Genomic DNA, 17576 nt, shown 5'->3' on the forward strand with positions numbered 1-17576 from the left:
AAAGCATCTGCTTCCCTATTTCTGTTGTGCTCTGTAGTTATGGACAATGTTTCTCCAGCACAGATACTTTATTAAATTTCTAATATGTAATCCCAGAGAAATACTGGCTTAACGTGTGTGTGTGTTTCTGTGTGTAATGCTTGTAATATCCATACATTTTAAAGGTTCCAGAAAAACTTGATTAATAGCTCACATTTCAAGATTGGCACGGAGAAGTCAGACTTCTGCATGTTTCCAAAAACTGTGTTTGGACCAACATCACTATTTTATACTAAGTTTAGAGATGGAACTGGTGGTGTACTACCATATGTGTCGAATCTGAAGTAGCTGAATGCCCATTTTCAAATGCTTGTAGCTACTGTTACAGAAAATTGAATTCAGCTGCATCCTTGAAATCGCTTTTAAAATTTTTTTGCAAACATAGAAAAAGAATTAATCTATCATCACATTCGTCTCATGTTCCAAATACTTATATTTTGAAAACCTCAACACAACAGAAATTATATAAAGAATTCTTATTTGACATATTAAAGACACAACGTTTTAAATTTCATTACTGCTTTCCTGACTGTGTGTCACAATTCTGTAAAGATCAGGTTCTTGTGCTGAATTGGGAACGTCTTCACTGGGATGAATCTATTGTTTCCCTGCTGAATTTGGTGGTTTCAGTTTGTAGCCTGCTAAAAAGTAGGAAGTTCTGCTTAAAGCGTTGCAACAAACAATAAAACCCCCAGCACTGCAATCTCTGCTGAGAACAGCCCTCTGAACACAAGGAAGGATAGCACAGATTTTCCATCCAAGGCAACAAGGGGGCTCTGAAGATGCGAGAGGAAGCTGGTGGCACCTTGCAACAGCCTGTCAAAAAAGGCTGCACCCATTCTTGTGTTACCTGAGCTGCACTCCTTGGTTAAATATTTGCCTTCAAAGCAAGGGAAGAAAGGACTGAAGGATGTTTCGTACACAGGTGCTTGAGAGTCACAGAGTGGTTAAGGGGAGAAGTCACAGAAAATCACCACACAAACACTCTTCCTGCCTCCCAAGTCAAAGTTGCTTTTGGTGCCATAAATGAAATCTATGCTCTACCTACCATGTCCCTACATACTGCTGGGCAGCACGTACACATGGTGTTATTTCACTTCCCAGCTACTTGGATAAGCCAACTCACTGTCACACCTTGTTGTAACTGATACAGGATTTTGGAAAAAAAGAAGAGAAATTTTGCTCCATGTTTCTGCCTTAGCTAAACACCACTCTATGTCTGTAGACTCCAACACTTACTTTACAAAGCATGTTTAGTCACTCAGAAAAAAAAAAATCCAGATTTGCAGAAGGAGTTCCCTTTATTATTCAAAATATTTGTCAGCTTTAATATTAACCTACTGAAGTTTTGAAACTGAAGTCTTATAAATGCATAGGGGACACATACATACATATGTGCATGTGGAATACACGTGCTGCTCGCCAATAATTTTCAGTTAATGTTAATCAGAAATCAACCTGTGACTTTCATGATCCTTTCTCCCCTGTATGGCAAGGCAATGACCTATTTAAGCATGTTGACAGCAATTTATGTGTCTTGTGATGATATAGTTCACAAAAAGAACGTGTTTTGTGTTATTTACATTAAAAAGATGTACTCTGTAAGACTTCACCTTTGTCAAAAATCACTTTATCCTAAGTATTTAAATTATTTCATGCTTTCAAAAGGCACAATTAAGTATCTAATGAGAACTTCCATTCAACGATACACATAATACAAAAAGAGAAAAAGTGTTTGAGACATCAATGATAATATTTTAAATATATTGGCATAGGAAAGTAGATGTCTTTTTGCTTTATTAAACTGACAGTTCAGTTCTGAAACTTTATTTTGAAAAGATTTAAAAAGGATTTGTGTCTTTAGAAATAAAAAATATAACAGGCATATCTAAAAAATATAGAAGAGAAAACCTGATTGTTACTACTAATGAAATAGCTGATGACAAAATAGTAGTCTTTTTGATTTTGATCACAAAAAATAAACTGGTAGTGACAGGATATGATGGATAGATTTGACATCCTGGCAAATCACTGTCATTGATTCAATTATTCTAATTCAGAATAAAAGCTGTATACAGTATGTGTTTATGCTACAGTGGAGTTTTTTAAGTGATTGACATTCATCATATTAGTTAGACAGTTTTAAAAGCTATGTCTTTGTTTTACACAGCGTTGTCAAGAAAAAATAAAGTAGAACCTAGATTGCAGGGAAAAAAATAAGCAAACCACTTAACCAACTCTTGGTTCCAAACCCATCAGAATACGTTACCATTAGTGCATCCCATTAACATGTTCTTTGAAGAGTCAGTTTCACTCCAGCCATGTAATACACTATTACAAAGACTAAATTTTGAAACTGTAATGCAATCTTACAGCTGGGTGGCTCGGAAGTTCTGCGGAGAAGAAGATATTACCTTTCAAAATGGAAGTCAGCCTCAGAAGAAAGAATGCAAACCACTTTAATTCACAGGTCAGCTTTGCTTTACCGGTCTTTTGTTTGATGAGATATACACAGAGATACATACAAAACAGTTACAGGTTCACAAATTGTCTCTCTGAGGGTACAGAAGCCTGAATTACTTGAATATTCTGCCCTGCTTTAGACCAGCATGCTGCGATACCCTTCCCCGAGCTCAAATGCACTCTTCTGGTTTTCTAGCATTAATGTAGCTGTCGGTTTGAATTTCAATCTTGAATTATGTCTGTTGACATAATTTCATAGTGCTGACTTCAATTGTCTAGGATTACTGTTTTGAACTACATAAGGAAATCAATTCTTTTCTCTATGGTTAGTAAATTCCATTCGAGTGCATTTTAATGCATGTAGTAAGCCATAAGGCAAAGTAATCATCTGTAATATATTCTGATTCAAAAAACAACCTCTATTAATTACTGGCATATCAGAATAAAACCCATCTTATATATTTTAAATTTATTATTACATATTTAATAAATGGGTGTAATTATTTCCTGAAATGTAAGAGTGGTATTTCAATTACAAAAAAATAATGTTTTTAAAACAATAACTGTGTCGTTTACTTTTGGAAAAAACACGTGACAATCAATCACTGCGTTTCATTCCTTTATTTCAGCAAACCATCCAACTTAACTCACTCATATAAAATGTTGCATGTAAATATATAAAAACTCAATTGGGAAAAAAATCCCTTTAATTTTATTGTGTATATATAGATATACATATAAAAAAAGAAACAAAAGGGTAAGAGTAATGTTTGTATTTTAAGGCAAGGAACAAAATACTGTATGTTTCCAGTCGAGCAGAACAATGGCAGGGCCCAACATAACAGAAGCTTTAACAAAAAGGAAAATCCAAACCAGCCCGAAATTAGTACAAAGAAACCAGAACACAAAAAGAGAAGGTGGCACCATATGATAACATGTATTTTTAAAGAGTGCGGGGTCAAATCATTAAGAAAAATATTTATATAAGTCATTAACACTCATAATTAGAGTGTCATATAAATCTGAGTGAAACTGCTAAGTAGAAATCACTAGAAGTCCAGGTGCTTCTTGCCGATGGCCATAGCACCACATCCTGAGCTCAGCAGTTTGGCGGATTCTGCCAGATCCTGTTTGCTTGCGCGGCTCACTGTGTCTGACAAGTCTGGAGGCAAATGCAGTCGCTGTGGCAGGAGATTTTCAGGAGGGAGAGGGAGAGAGACGGGGAGAGAGAGAGAGAGAGAGAGAGGAGAAAGCGAGAGGAAAAAAATTAAATAATTGCAGAAGAATTTATTTTCTGTAGCGCATTTCAGCATGCAGTCCTTCTCCTGATGGATCACACAAATAAAACACTTCCCCGACGCTCTTTTAGGTTGACCTGGAAACAGTTTTACATGCTTTCAATTTACTAGAATCTGTAAATTGGAATAGATTTTTTCCTCATGAAAATTTTCTAAGCAAAATCCAAATTTGCTCAATGTACTTAATTATATCGATGGGCATTTTTCCTTTACAAACAAGTGTTTTGCCTGTATGTCAACCCCTACATCAAACACTTTGATTTCTCTGGCACGACAATATGAGCATAATTTTATTGCAAGCACGTATACTTTGTGGCAGAGTCTAAAAAGAAATGGTACAATGGTCAAAAGATGGAGAGGGCTCACCCTGGTTGTAGCATCATTTTACTAAAGTGTCTCTTCTTCATATTTTACTATCATTTTCTAATGAAAACAAGCAGTGATAGTAGTTGCGTTTGTGTAAGGCAATCATGTATGCTAATAAAACCTTGCCATGAGTTGTAGGAACATTGCATCCATTTTACAGATGAGGAAACAGAGACACTGGTTACATGTTTGTCCACATGCACAGAGTCCTTGCATAATAAACCTTATTTTTCAACTATGACAAAAATATTTCGACTCTCTGTCTGAGAATTCTTTTACACAGGAGCTATATAAAAGACATGACATCACCATTTAGCTTTTGTAAAGTAAGGTGAAAATTAACGTAAAACAGAGACTTTACTTGGTTAATTACTGGTTTGCTTTTGGACACGGTGAGGTACTGAAAGTTGGTCATATGAGACAGTTGAGCATCTCACACACAGTGCAATAATTTATGAAACTGGTATCATGGAAGGAGCATATTTCTTGAAAGATTTAGTAGGCAAAGGCTAAACTGTGCAGCTCTTCTTTTAAAATGCATACGCTTCTGAAGGGAACAGGGTAATGCTGTAATGGCTGCAAAACTGTCTTTGGAGGCTGTGTGGACTGTCCTTATTCTCTGCTTTCACTGTGGTTTTGCTTTTATCACAACACTTAAATACGGCTGCCATTTACTTGGTACCTTCACAACTTTTGTCGGATCCTTTCCTCATGCAGAAAAAAATTCAATAAAAAACCCCTAAGAAATATCTGTATTTACAGTGGGCTGACTGTTCAAATCACTGCTGGCTTTGAGATAGTGCAATTAGGCGTAATTTGAGAGGTGCTCCAAAGCGCTTCCCTACCACTGGCCACTCCTGGTTGTGGGCAGTGCAGGGTGAAGAACGTGTGCTGGGTTGTTGTCTTTTCTGAGGTAAGGGAGTAACACATGTGGAGTCGGAAAGCCTGTGCCCAGGGTGAGATGACATACCCCAGTGCCAAAATAGGAGAAATGCATGTATTTCTCTGTAGCACACTGCCTATGAAGCACAATTCATGTATCAAAACCCACCCTCCTTCTATATAATTTCGTAACTGTGGGGCTTTTACATTTCACTGCACTGAAATCAGAGCTGTGGTATGGTATCATCCACTTACAGTTCTTCCCTAAGGTGAACCACAGCTGAGGATTGTGAACGTGGTCCATGGCACCCCATTTCTGCACCAACACAATAGGAACTAGGGCATGTGCCTATCCTGTTTGTTTGCTGAGAGAAACATCTGCTCGGAAAGAGCCAATGTGCAGCTTGGATTGGAGAGGTGGGCTGTGACCACTGGAAAATGAAAGACGAGGAAAAGTCAGGAAGTGCAGGGGAGCACTTGGCAGATCTTTCAGCCACATTTTCTTTCCAAAAAGGTGTACAATATTCTGCTAGCAAGGGATGGGTATCTGGTATGTGGGAGACAGAGAAACAAGTGAAATAATCCAACCTTTTCCCACTCACTGTTAGCATCTCTTGGCCCTTACCGGGAAGCAGCAGGCAGCTTCCTCTAGGGGAAATGTAGTACCACTGTCTTCCTCCTGCCATTACTGACTCTTTTGCCAAGTCTGCCCAATGGATTCAGAGCAAGGTGATGAAGAGTGAAGAGAACCAACACTCGGCAAACTCATCTTACGCAGGGACTAACTAATGCCACAGATGCAGAACAATTGTAGACCATGACACACTGGCCTGGACATAGAAGTGTGGTCAAAAGAAAGTATTTGAAATGTACACAGCCTCTTAAGTCACGGCTGTATTCCTTTCCCAGTATGTGTTCTAAACAGAAAGTAGATAGAAGAAAATTTATAAATTTGTGAGGACTCGGTTAGGAGAAGTAAAAATTAAAGATGCTCAGACTGGATGGGACCGAATTGGGCTTTTACAGATGTATTTGTTATGATACACGCATATACCTTTCTTCCCCCATTGTTTTCAGCGAAGAGGATGAACGTTGCTCGTTTTGTGACTGGCTATTTAGTATTTTCTTTTTTTGTCACTGTCTACTCTGAACTTTTCTGATGTATTTATTGTACACTATTCAAACCTTATTCTGGAGAAAGAATGGCTTTTCAATAGCACATGTCAGCATATAGCACTTGAATGCTTCACAAATACCAACTGTGTTATTTTCCTAATATTCTCGTGAGATAAGGCAGTAAAGTTACCTCCATTTTAGGGACAGCGGATTGAGGCACACAAAACACACAGCAAAAGGTATCTACAAATTTCAGGAACACAATCTGAGGCATTTAGGACTTGCTTTTCTGGGCTGTTTAGCATTGTATGGCATTTCACGTGATCAAACGCTAACTTCATTTGCAGCTGCGAGTGTTTAGTGCTTCTTCAAGAACCCCAAGTCAGGCACTTGGAAAGTGAGAGACACAAAATAAAGAGTACAGAAATAAAAATGCTGTGTTGAAGCGACATGATCACACAGAAGCTCAGTGGTCTAGGCAGGGACACATCATACCTTCCACTATATCCTTCAATCATCTTAATTACAAGACCATCCCTCCTGCAATCCTTGCCCTTTCTACAATCCCAATTTTCAAACGTTACGACAAATTGCTGGTTCTCCAGGAAGCATATTCCAGCATGTGTGCCACATCCAGCCTCAGATCAGATGGATTCTGAACAATAAACAAAGCTAGGGTCCTCTGAAAACAACTGAATATTATCCTGCCATTAAGATGTGAATCATAACACACGCACACACGTGCGCACACACACACACACACACACACACACACTCTACCCCTGAATAAATCCTGAGCAGGCATTTCAAAACATCATTCCTTACACTTTCTGTGTGTGGTTCAAAAATATAAACAGGGCCACGAATATTGATCCTATTAAATATTTTAACACCATTGAAAAACCCCTACACTTTAAACCACAACCAAACTGGAAATTAATCTCACAGCATTATACAGACATCCAGAGGTTAGACAACAGGCCTTTATTTTTGGCACCAACAGTGACATTGTGGTCACTTGAACTAAGGCAGTAAGTGATAGCATGAATAGGCTGTGATCCTTTTTGAACACCAGCATTACAGAACAATCAGACATTTTCACAGATATTTGCTGACCACAAGAAAACAGTCACATTTAAGGTCCCAGTTTAGGACAAAATGTTTTCTGTGGACAGACTTCTCTGCTATTTCTGATGTTCTGACCTCCATCCCTTTCAATCTCTCTTTCTCTTATCAGTCTGATAAAAATCAGGCTGATTTTGCTCAACACAGCAATCCCAGTCCTCACTGCCCAGGCCTCCCATCCTGCAACTGGCCTTCATGACAAAATCTACACTGCCCAGCCTCTGCCCCAACCAGCCTCAGCCTTCTATTTCCAAGCCCTTCATTCCTGCTCCTGCCAGTCCTGGGTTTCTCATGCCCATGAGCAAGACAAACCTTTCTCTTCTGCAAGGGCATCCCCTTTCCATCCTCTGCTCCCAACCCTAATGCCTACATCCAAATTCAGTGCCCAGCCACCCATCCTTGCCTCAGTGTTTTGTCTTCATCACCCTCTATTTTGTCCTCCTCCCACCTGATGTTCTTGATCTGCCCTTCTTTCTCCTGCTGGCAGTGCTTTCTGTTCTTCCTTCCTGCTGCTGCTCCTTTCCTCTGCCCTGGTGCCCCCTGCCCAGAGTGGGAGAACAGGCCGCAGCTCACCTCCTGCTCTGAAAATCAGGTATGTCCCTGGAGAAGTGCACCTGGGCCAAACAGGTGGATTTTCACAGGGCAGCAGAAGCACATCCCAGGCATAAATGCTACACAGAAAAATCACGTATTTTCATTTGTTCTTTTGAATAATAGAGGATTTTCACTAAAATATTCTAGTTTCTGGATAAACACAAAATTTCCTGTGGCCTACAGCAAGCCAGGAGGGCAGCAATATTTTAAGGCAAAATGGTCATAGTCTGGGTCATAAGTAAATATGCAAGTGAAAGCAAGATCCTATAACTGCCCTCCTGGTGACAACTTCTTAAACCCTGCATCAAAGAAAGGTAAAGTTCATCAGTGTGAAAACTAGGGAATGGCGGAGTAAACTTCCTTTATGCACAGTTAATCGTGTATCTGTGTTACTCTAGTGTGCTTAATGCAGGCTGTCAGAGACGTTTACACTGAGGATCTTCAGAATCAGACTCCAAGCTTCATTCAGTCGATTAAGAAATAACCGGCCATGGAAGAAGGGTATTACTTTCTGTACAGGGCATAGCTAGGCAAGGGCCACGATGCGAGTGCTGGTGTTTCCCGCCCGCTCTGTTTCGGGCAGGTCCCAAAGGCTTTGCGGTGATAGGAACAATTACACTGAACCCAGCTAAGCATACAGCTTTAGGGCATGAATTACGAAAGGAAAACAGTTCAGACAAAACCTATTACATACTTTGCCTCTGCTCCTCCCTCTGCCTGGAGAAAACTTCTAATTACTTTATTTGTTCTCAGTGGGGGAAAAAAAAAAGAAGTGGAAGATAAGACTGTGTAACAGGCCAGGCCAGAGGGGACACTGAGCAGTCAGTCCAGTCCCAGCGCTGAGGACCAAGTACAGCACTGATGGTTTTCTGACACTGGTCTGCCTGGCAAGACTGGGATGTAAGACTGGTCTGTTTGGTTGGGTAAAATATTTTTTTTAAACCAACAAAATCCCTAGTAGACAAAAATACTAGGAAGTGCTTTTGCCAGTGTAGCTTACTGTATCAAGGGGATTGTTTTGCAGATTTATTATAAAAGACACTTTCCAATGCAAGAGTTGTTTTTCTTTTCAGTATTAAGAGGATTGACCAGCAGCTTTCCTAACAACCTCTCCTCAAGTTGATTATATCTCAGTTATAAAATGCATAGAAACAGTAGACTTTTACTGAAGAATACATACATAGACTTTTACTGAAGCAAAAATAATATGAACTGAACCTAAGCAACCAGGTTAAACAAAGAGCTAGCTACTAGAGATAATGTTAAAGAACTGATTAGTGTACAACTATACCCATAAGCTACACATACTCTTCTGAGGAATCTACCAGCACTGGATTTTGGAGGCAACTGAGTGAAATCCAGTAGTACATGGTATAAACAACAATCAGTTCATGAAATCACTTTTGGAGATTTGAGGAGATGTATGTCTGTACAGATTGTTTTTATGCTGGCTAAAATATCAGAAATAATTGAGCTGGAAGACACTCAAGATAGAGCAAAATTTCATAAAATGAATTGAGGGCTACTAAGAATCACATAATCTGTAAAACACCTTAAGCAATCGAAGGTATAAAAATGTTTAGCAACAATATGATAAGCAGATATACTGGCAAAAATCTAAACTCCAAGTAGTTCTTCATATTATTTCACAATCATTGTATCTTGGTAGCTATCATAAGTGTAATACTGTAGCAAACAAACACATAATAACCCAAGTGATGCAAAATCATTGAATCTCATACAAAATAAGCGGTAGTTTGTTCTTCGTTTGCTTTATAATAAAGTAATTCCACTGAAGTAAACCTTGTGATTCTGCTAACAGTTACATGCAACTATAACAACTGAGCCCAAACTTCTCAAAAATAAACTTTAACCCCCCCCAAATTTGCAATTTCATTTATTTGGATCTTTGACAAAAAAAAAAAAAAAAAGCTTATTACTTTACTATGGCTGCAGTCCTGCCTTGGGGCAGGGAGATGGGTTAATGACCTCTCTAGATCCCTTCTAGTTCCATTTGCTACAACTCCATGAAGACTGAAGTCACCAAAGCCGAAGGGATTTGGTTTAGGGGGAAGAGGGGGGTGGAAAGAAGAATTTTAGGAATGCTGGGAAAATGAAAGATGCAGACTCCTACTTGGGGAGCTTTATATCCTACTTATTTCTCTTTGAAGCAGAACGCTCACCACTCCATAAAGCCCACACAGGAGAGAAGAGGAACAGGCTGTGGTATAGAGACCAAGTTCCTGTTACTGTTTCCTCTTCTGCTTCTGATGCCCAAAATGTATCCCTTGCATTATGTTTTCCTTTTACGCCTTCATATTATTGCTTCATTTATGATTACTAGTAATTATTTCTAGTATCATAGTAGGGAAAGGCTCGTAGGTATGAAAAAGATGGGTTTTAAGGAGAAATCTGCAGGGTGTTAGTAGTCCAGCTTTAGAAAACCTCCTCTTAAGGGCAAAAACCCTGTTGCTTGCTTGAAAATTATTGAACTGTCAAGTGATTGTCACTATTACCTGACTGGAAATGGATTTCTTGATAATGAAAAGCATCTCACAGGCAGGCTAAGGAAAAGGACATGGAGGCCTTAGGAAAAGCAAACAAACAACTTAAATTTTAAGAAAAGAGGGAGCCAGTGGGGGGATGCCAAATCACTCCACAGCCACTGAACTGCCTCTCTCTGCAGTAAAGACAACTGTCTCAAATGGGAGGCTTTAGCTGCCAGTGGTCGTGTAGCCATGCACCCCCAAACTGGGCTGCTGAGTGAGAAAGAGCTGTACAAAGAGAAGCTGACTAAGCCCTAACAGGCCCTCCCCGCTTTGCTGGGCAGCTGCACTCTGCTCAGACCCCAGCCATTTTCCTGGCTACTGCTGTTCCAGGTCCCAACCACAGAGCTTGCTGATCCAGGTATGATCTTGACCATCTCCCCCGACTTCTCACCTCAACAGTGGACTTGCCTCCCGACTATGGATCTGTCTGGCAGTCACGAGGACTGGTGGCTGACCCTGGGTACCTTCACTGCTCTGCTCTTCTGATTTGGGCAGCGGGGAAAAGATTTAATAGCAGCAATCCCCATCAGGGATTGCTACTGTGTAGCCTTCAATGCAATGGCAATACATATGTGGCACCGATTTTCCATGGTGCCACGAGCCACAGATTTAAGGCCATTGCAATGGATGTGGAGAAAGAGAATGAACAGGTTTGCCTAATGTTGCCCCAGGTTGCATCTTGCCTTTCTAACTGAGGTGCTTGCCAAATTGCTACAAACTCCTTAAGAGATAGACATTTCAGAAGTATCTTAGCTTTGCCAGTCAATGACTTTACTGCTTTCTTAAGACGTCATCATCAAGCACAGCAACTAACTGGTCTTCTTGGCAAAACAAAAATTACTGCCTTTGGGCTTAGTAAACACAAAGATGTGCAGGTATGAATGAGATTTCTTCTAGAGAGAATGGTTTGTTCAAATATTTGGCATGGAGGTGACTATAAATTTTGGCCTCTCCTCTTGCCAATCTTGCTGACTGAGACACTAGATACGTGTATTACAATGAAATGGATTACCTTTTGTATGGCATGTAGTCTACTGGAGTGATGTCACTTACATTGACATAACTTTGGAACAACTCACATACAAAACTGACAATATCACTGTGAAAAGACACAAATTTGTTATTAATGCCCCCAAACCTAAAAATACTTCTGAGCCAATATAAGTTTACTTCTGGGCCCTTTGCTCCAGAAGACATTATAAGCCCTCACAGCAAGGACTAGAAATAGCTATTCCAGCTGGCCCAGACCTATGTCAGGCAGAAATCATATGATAGTCCTGAAATTTGGTTCACGAGTAGTGACAGTGTCTCACAATCCAGAATATGTATCCTGTGGACAGGATGGTGCCAAACTTTGCTCCCATAACTATATTTAGGTCTTAAGCAAACTATTTTTAAACTCATTTACTGTAACTCTCTTACATTCCTGTCCACATTACAATTTTAACAAGGTCAGGAGACAAAACAGTTGATAACTGCTTTTTTGTATAATGGACATGAACACAGTTTCTTCTTGTTCTGCTATACTCACAGATGCCCCATTACCATTTTTAAATCACAGCAATGGATACTTTTTCTAAACTGATTATAAAGACAAAAGACTTGACTTTTACAAAGAGAATTCTAGAATTCTCTCCTTTTCAGGTAACTGTGATTGACTTATAACTAATCACAACTATATCAACCCATGTTAAAATAAGCACATCTACCATATGCATTTCCTATTTCTTTTTTTTTTTTTAAGTTGAATCATAATCTGAGCCGTCAAAATTAATTATTGTTAACATCAGGTGTTGAGAGAAGGCTTCTACTAAGAATAGCTGATAAATATACTTCTACCTACATATCCCTGTCTGTCTGCTAAAGGACACATTGCTAATATGAAAATCAGTTCTTACATATAGCTAATAATACTTAAAATTCTTAATTTTTTATTTTACATCACTTACAGAATGTAAAATAAACCCAAGGTAATTCTCCCTTTCCCCTTATTTGCAGGACAGTGATGTTTTGTTGTGGGTTTCCAGTACTACAAAGAGATTAAACTGACTTTAGGCACCTGGCAAAACGAAGATCAATAAACCCACTTCCTTTTGAGACAGACTTTGTAAAAGCTGTTTTATGTTTCAGAACACTGAATCTTAATATGTGCCTCTTCAGTGCAGCTTCCCAGTGCATCTGCTTTACAGAAGTGATACGAGAATATCCAGGAGAATTCAGTTCAAACTGTGCTGATTCGTTTGGATATGCCACATGGTGCTGTTTCTGTTCTCTGACCAGAAAGCTATGCAAAGTACTTAAAATCTGAATTCCTGAATTTAAAACTCAGCTTATTTAAACACTGGCTGTTGCAAAGTGAAAATCTTTCAGAGACATTTGTACCCATAAAAAAAGTTCCTTACATGATTGTGTAAAATGATTTCCCAGGGATTTCAGATGACTGTTCCAGTAAAATGTGAGTAGAGATGGGCGGGTTTTTGTATGTGCAGTATTAGTCACTACTTTTCAGTGACTGGAAAGTACAGAGAATTGTCTGAACAAACTTTTTCACTCCAAGGACTCTGAGATGTGTTAAAGATGATTTAGTGTATGTGAAGGGACACAAGGGGAAGATAAAAATACTGGGAAGATTTACCTTCTCTGATGCTTGAGAATGCCACAGACTGCTCTGGATGGACACGTTATGGACCTGCTTTATATTATGACTGTGGTCTCTGCATAATGAAGCAGCTCCCACATTATAAAGGGGGCTGTATTAATCAGTGATGGTTATAGACTATCCAAGGACTACAGCTGTTCAACTACTTGTCTGATCCAAAATTCAGAGAAATACATGTTAAGCTTACATCCAGAACGGAACTAAATGCTTACATCATATGCTGTTGTAATACCTAACTGATCCAGCTCTTATCAAGCACATATTGACAGATTGTCTCTGTCGTGAAAAGTTTACACTCTGAATACACAAAGGGGATAAAAAGGAAGACGTGAAAGATGAACTATCCAGAGGGGAAAATGTCAGTATATATGCATACTGTATTAATGCCAAAGCTTTTTTTTTTTTTTTCCCTTTTAAGTGAAAAAATATTTCATAGAAAGGTAAGTGAAAGAGAACAGGCATAGGGAAAGAAATGAAGTGACAAAGGGCTGACGGAAGATGGAGTGAAGAAAGGGAAAGATGGAGGGCAGGAGGGGATATACTGTCGGGGTGTGTTGTAGTTTAGATTGGAATACATTGTCTAAATGTTGAAGGGCAATACTGTCCAAATTCAAACAGCAGTTCCTAAGTCTAATGGCATCAGCTATGTCCAAAGCAAGCAGACCAACGTCTCTCCCGTGGATCTTTTTGCTCAATTTCTCCTCCCTGAGCTTGCATAAGAGGAGTGTGAGACCCATGATGCAAGTCTGAGTAATTCTAGGGCTCTCAGGACAGTCCGGATGGATGCTAACGTTAATGTCACATTCTCTTCCCTGACAGATTCATTCAACCTAATTGCAGCTGTCTACAAGTCAGCCATTCAGCCTAACCTGTATTATATACTTAGGATGAGATGAATCACCCTTGCAAGTGCTTGCCCATCTCTGGTGATTATTTGGGAAACCTGGATGACTAGACTAAACTAAATTCTTAACTTGGAGTGTAAAAGGTCAAGGAGAGGAATTCAGCCCTACAACTATATGAAGCTCCTTATTGAGTCAGTGCCTCCACTACATCTCCTTTCTTTGAATGACATTGCAACATGCCACAAAGCACGGATTTTGTATCAAACCACAGATGGCATGCTGGAAACATTCCAGAGTTGCTGGCGATGTCTGCATTGCTCCATAACTTGGGTCTCTCTACTGGGAAGCTTGAGAAATGTTCAAGACACTGTGTGTACAAACAAAAGCTACATAAGTGAGGAGGAGGGAGAAATGACATTCAGAGACAGGAGCATCTGTTCTAGGAGGTCCGACATATTGCAATGCTACTATCACCCTCTAGAATTTCAGCTAAGTTGGAAAGCCACCCAAACACTTGAGTTCACATCCAAAGCTATCTGTTAAAATTCACTGTAATCTATCAAGCTTCTGTCTCAGTTTAAATATTTTGTCACATTTCAGAAAACTCGTTAATACACCCATTAAAAACCCCAGCATTTTATCTGAGGGTGTGCAATAACACAAATAACTGATAAAATGTATTCTGCCTCCTGATAAAATTGTCCAGATACATTTCAACACTTCACAGAAAGGTTATGCTCCAAGACAGGTAACTCGCACTGGCAAGTCTCTCTTGCAAGTGCATTTCAATGCTTGACTTGCCAACTCAAAAAAGAGAGACAACAGAAATGCAAGCAGACTTCTGAATTGAACAGTCCTGCCAGGACCACTCATTGCCTCCGGGGTACCATTGATTTCAAGTATCTAGTCTCTATTTAGAGAATTTAGAGCTCAATGAAGTGCTTTCCTAAGAACAGGAAAAAACGGGAGCTGCTCCAAGACTCTGGACCAGCCCAGCTGTGGGCTGCTCCAATCCTGCCTCAGAGGTTCTTCCAGACTTTTGCACACATCGATCACGCTGGTTTCCTCCTATGCATCAGTGGCAGAAGTTGTGTGTATACAAACACAAACACAGCATCTAAATGCACACATTACGACTGCAGATGAGTTACTGCCAATGGCCCACGTGTTCACCTACAGAATCTCTCCAAGGCGCGCAGTATTGCTCTGGAAAGCACTGAGACAGCGCGAGCTGTATTGTTTTACATTCGACTACACAGTGCAAACCGTCCGTACAATATATCCCTGAATGCCTCTGTTTCCAGAGACGAGTGTCACAGGTTTGGCAAGTCGCCAGTTATGAATAAGGAGTGCGTGGGGGGACAAAATGTAAATGCTAGCTGGGGGGGAAATTGTGGTTTTAGATTGGGAGTAGCCCCGTGTGCAATAGTCTATTTACTTTTTTAGGTCAGCTAGAACTAGAAAATTTCCATTGCTAGGCAGCCCAGCACATCTGTGAAGCATTTCTGGGTGTTCAGACCTGAAGCACGCGCTGCCCAAAGGGAAGATTCATTACCCCGTGTTACACAGCCTGCCAGTACCTCCCCCAGCCGGCACAAGGGCTTCCGCAATAGGAAAGCGCCTTAACTTCGTGCAGAAGCATATTACATGACCAGAACACAACAATTAGCACATTTGTAAAGCTTCAGGGACAGGAACAATTTAATAGCTTTTAAACTGACTAATTTTCTGGAGCTTTTTATCTTTCTTACTTTCTTTTTTTTTATTATTTTGCTTTTCATGCACGGACAAGTTTTTGCTGCAGGTATTTTCCGAGTCTGTCTCACAGGATTATGATGTGTAGAGAACCACAAATGATTCAATCACTTTAAAACCGTGCTAGAGAAATGAAAAAGTGCAATGTAGGTGCAAACCATTACTACTAATCTCTGTTTTAAAATCAAGTATAATTTAGATAAAGAAATGTATTGCTGGTTTGCAAAATTCTCCACATTTCCAAGCCAAGGCTGCTAAACAGATGACCAGTTTGTTTATGTTTGCAGCTTTTCACAAGCTAGAAACTTCAGCTCCACCATGGCAAATGCCACTGTCAGACGCTCCATGCTAAGGCAAAAAACAGGCCCAGAAGTGAAAAAAACCCAGAAAAATTCTGCTATTATTGTCTTCTCACCCTAAAAGCTGGCACTGTTACAGGGAGTACGTTCAGTTCCTGTAACTCCCAGGTAAGGATGTAGAAATTATATCATTCATATTTAAATATCTCTTAATTTTCAGTACTAATCCCCCATGACTCACGAGGGCTACAAGTTAAAACTCCAGCTAACAAAGCCTTTTGTAGTATTGCTACCAAATAATCTTAGACTTCAGAAATCACCGAAGTGTAATTTAATATCTGTAATATTGGTTCGACCTGTTTGGGAATGAAAACATACTTTTATGTATTTTTACTCAGTGACTGATATTGCTAACACACACACACACACACAAAATTGCACTGGTGATCAAGTAGTGATGCTGTCCACCCTTTGGCAAAGCAATGCTTTGGAGGAAATTTAAGCACAGAATAAGAAGTTGCTGGGGAAAGGTTAAAAGACAGGTCATGCTAATTCCTTTTTAAATGACTCTCTCTAAGTCAGAGGACTCAGTGTAAACTGAAACAAATATATTGAATGACGGAAACTGGTATCACATTAAATGCAAGACTTTTCTGACTAATTGAGATTAAAATAAACATTACTTTATCTGGAAGTTGGGGGGAGGGCTGAACATTTGAGCAGATTCCTACATCAAAAATGTGTTCTGTACAGAAACTATATGTCAAATTACAGTTATTTGCTTTCAGCTGTTTCTAGCAGTTATTTAGTTTTGTACTTTTCAAGTGTCAGTATTTTTTTCATTTCACTTCTTTATTCCCCACTACAAGTAAGTCTCTTTAGAGCAATAAGATCTTTAAAATCCCTTTAGTGTTTAGAAATGTCAACAAATCAGTAGACTATACTTGATGAATAGGCCAGATAGAAAAACCTGCCTCAAGTTTTTATCTCAAGAGAAGTAAGGTGCTTTGAAGAGCACTTGATTTGAGATTTAGAAGCCTGCTGCTATTCAGCCAGACACTCTTGAGAGCTGTTAAGTCCCGACCCATTGCATGAAAACAGGGTGGAGGGAGGGAGGAGATACCTCAGTAAGAAATATATTTTGTACTTCCTATATAATTATTTGTTCTAAATCCCATTTAAAGACTTCTTTCTATAAATAACTAAAAACCTAAGAGACCAGGCAACTTTACCAGGTGATCTTATTTGAATATTTTGAATATAGTTGGAACTTGCCAGGGGGAGCAGCAACAGCACTGGAAAAAGATGAGGCTCTAAAGGAAAAAAAAAAAATCTAAATGGTTCTTTCCATTTGAATAGACGGTGCTGACATATTAAAGCTTCATATTTTTGACAAGAGACATAGAAAGGAAAGAGGTTTTCACTTCAAAACATGCAGTGGAAGAGTATGAAATTATTTGGTTTGCTATAATTATAAAAAAATCCTTTTTTCATCTTTTGCTATTGCTTCCACATTCTACAACCAATCTCAATAGCTGACTACAATGAGTTCATTCAACATCATAAAACAATCAATTTAAGATATT

General features: G+C 39.3%; 1 protein-coding gene across 1 annotated transcript in view; it reads right to left on the reverse strand.

Annotated features, from left to right (window-relative positions):
• Positions 1-3269: 3269 nt before the first annotated feature.
• Positions 3270-17576, reverse strand: part of ELP4 (elongator acetyltransferase complex subunit 4) — a gene marked incomplete at its 5' end in the record, with an annotated part of 151929 nt that continues 137622 nt past the window's right edge. The window contains one exon of the mRNA XM_084263590.1: positions 3270-3683. Coding sequence (XP_084119716.1) covers positions 3552-3683 — 132 coding nt within the window. The 3' untranslated portion in view covers positions 3270-3551. The remainder of the gene's footprint in view (positions 3684-17576) is intronic.

Source organism: Gallinula chloropus, assembly GCF_964237585.1.
Source record: "Gallinula chloropus genome assembly, chromosome: 4".
Classification (NCBI taxonomy): Eukaryota; Metazoa; Chordata; class Aves; order Gruiformes; family Rallidae; genus Gallinula; species Gallinula chloropus.